The 1,996-nt window shown below is 44.2% G+C and overlaps 1 protein-coding gene across 1 annotated transcript in view; it reads right to left on the bottom strand.

The window, feature by feature from the left end:
- Nucleotides 1–339: 339 nt before the first annotated feature.
- The window catches only part of LOC103202576 (regenerating islet-derived protein 3-gamma-like), a 7,120-nt gene continuing 5,463 nt past the window's right edge, over nt 340–1,996 (bottom strand). Inside the window, 4 exon segments of the mRNA XM_007947472.1 lie at nt 340–407; nt 694–820; nt 1,418–1,555; nt 1,749–1,867. Coding sequence (XP_007945663.1) covers nt 340–407; nt 694–820; nt 1,418–1,555; nt 1,749–1,867 — 452 coding nt within the window.

Consider the following 1,996-nt stretch of genomic DNA (forward strand, 5'->3'; position numbering starts at 1 on the left):
TTATATTCCATCATTTCCCCAAGGACTGACAGAAAATAGATAAAGACAAAATTCAGTGTTCACTCTCCCACTCACTTTCTCTTCCTCAGAATGTGGCTATGAGACTGGAACACACTCGTGCAGAATAAAGTTTTATTATTTCTCTCTGAGAACTCAGGCCATGGTACAGACAGAAAAGCCTGGAATGTGGGTGAAGAGTAGGAAAGAGAAGGGAGGATTAGAATGAGAAGGTCAGTTTGAGAGGGTGGGGGGGGTAGATATTTTCTTCCTGGGTGGTTCTTCACACTAGATCTCAAATTCATGACGATCAATCAGCTCCAGGTGTAAATTTTCACTCTCCTAGTCCTTGAACTTGCAGACATAGGGTAACTTCTGTTCACAGTTAAAATCTTTCCATCTCAGGAATCCTGGAGAGATAGAGAGGTAAGGTGGATGGGACTGGTAGAGATTGTGAATCCAAGGGGAAGACAGACGATATTCTGGTCTAAGATTCAAAGCCCCTCCCTCATTTTCCCCAGTGTTCCACTCAGTTAAGACACACACACACACACACACACACACACAAATGGAAAGATACAAGAAAGGAAGAAAAAGAAACATTGTATTTTCCAATACTGAATTTTCCAACATGGACATTCCTGAAAGGTTATAAGGGGATAGAGGAAGGGAATAAGTGGCCCTATTCTTTCTTACCTGTGCTTCTGGATAGGCTCCCACAGTAGCCAGGGTTGGTAACCAGGGAGGGGTCTTTTTCCCAGGCAAAGTAATTCATCAAGTCAGAGTTACTCCACTCCCAACCACCTGAATTGACTTCAACACCCTTTATAGAGTAAAGGAAGGGGCCAAGTTAGAGGAATGTTCTATACAATCCTTGCATAACCACCTTAGCTGGAATGCCTGATATTCTCTCTAGCATCATGCAATTTGGTCTGCTTTTCCAGGTGCTTCCCTAGGACTATTTCTTCTCGAAGTTGTCCTTCTGGCAAATTCTAAACCCAAAGCCAATGGAATAACTTAAAGTTGCATATTACTTGCCAAATAATATTCCGTGATACATTTGTGATTAGCTTCTGACTGACAATATCTGTACTATAGGAGCAAAAAAATAGATCCTTTCTTCATGTAGGCTTTTCTTGGTACAGTATGTTAAGACCTCTGAGCTGAAAGAACTGAATGACAAGGCTTCATATGAGAATTGTGTGTAAAGTATTAAAGAGGCACATTAGTTTCAGGTCCGGAACAGAAACTCAACCTAACTCAGCTCTTCAGCTGGTCTCAAGGCCTTGCTTTTTCCTAAAATATTCCCCAGGATCTCTGAGCTCCATGGGACACTTCTTGGGCAAACACAAAGAACAGAGTCTGAGGCTGGTGCAATAGCCACTTGAGAGATAAGAGAGAAGAGAAAATGCAGTCGCACCAATGTGGGATCATGGAGCCCAATCCAGATATTTGAATAGGAGTTTCAAGTGCTCTTCACCAGAGAGGCCACGAAGGATCCCTCAGTGGCACTGAGCACAGACACGAGATGTCCTGAGGATCTCTTCTGGCAGGCCATCTGTGTGGGGAAGGAGAAACAGATGGGGAGCTTAAACTTCACTGGGGAGATGGTTAGATGAGAAGGGTGGTGTGAAAGAAACATAGGTGCACACACCACCAAACCACACTGGAGAGTGGAGGCCTCCCACTCTCCAATCTGGTCTTCTGTGTAATTACCCCTGTGATGTCTGTCCCCATATCACACTACATACGTCTGCCTCCACCCAATTGTTTGGCGTCAGAAAGAAGGCATAGAAGGAGGAGCCATAAGATTTGGATCCTCGAGGACAGCTGATCCGTGCAGAGGGCACTTTGGTTTGGGAGTCTTCACCTGTGATGGAAAGAAAATAAAGTAAAGAAATAAGGTGAGGAGGTGGGGCAAGATGGCGGACTAGGCAGAAGGATTGCACAGACCCTCTTCAACAAAGAAAAGGGAAACCAATTAACACAGACACAGAAG

The sequence above is a fragment of the Orycteropus afer genome, unplaced genomic scaffold (assembly GCF_000298275.1).
Source record: "Orycteropus afer afer isolate SDZICR_OR568_19922 unplaced genomic scaffold, OryAfe1.0 scaffold00186, whole genome shotgun sequence".
NCBI lineage: Eukaryota > Metazoa > Chordata > Mammalia > Tubulidentata > Orycteropodidae > Orycteropus > Orycteropus afer.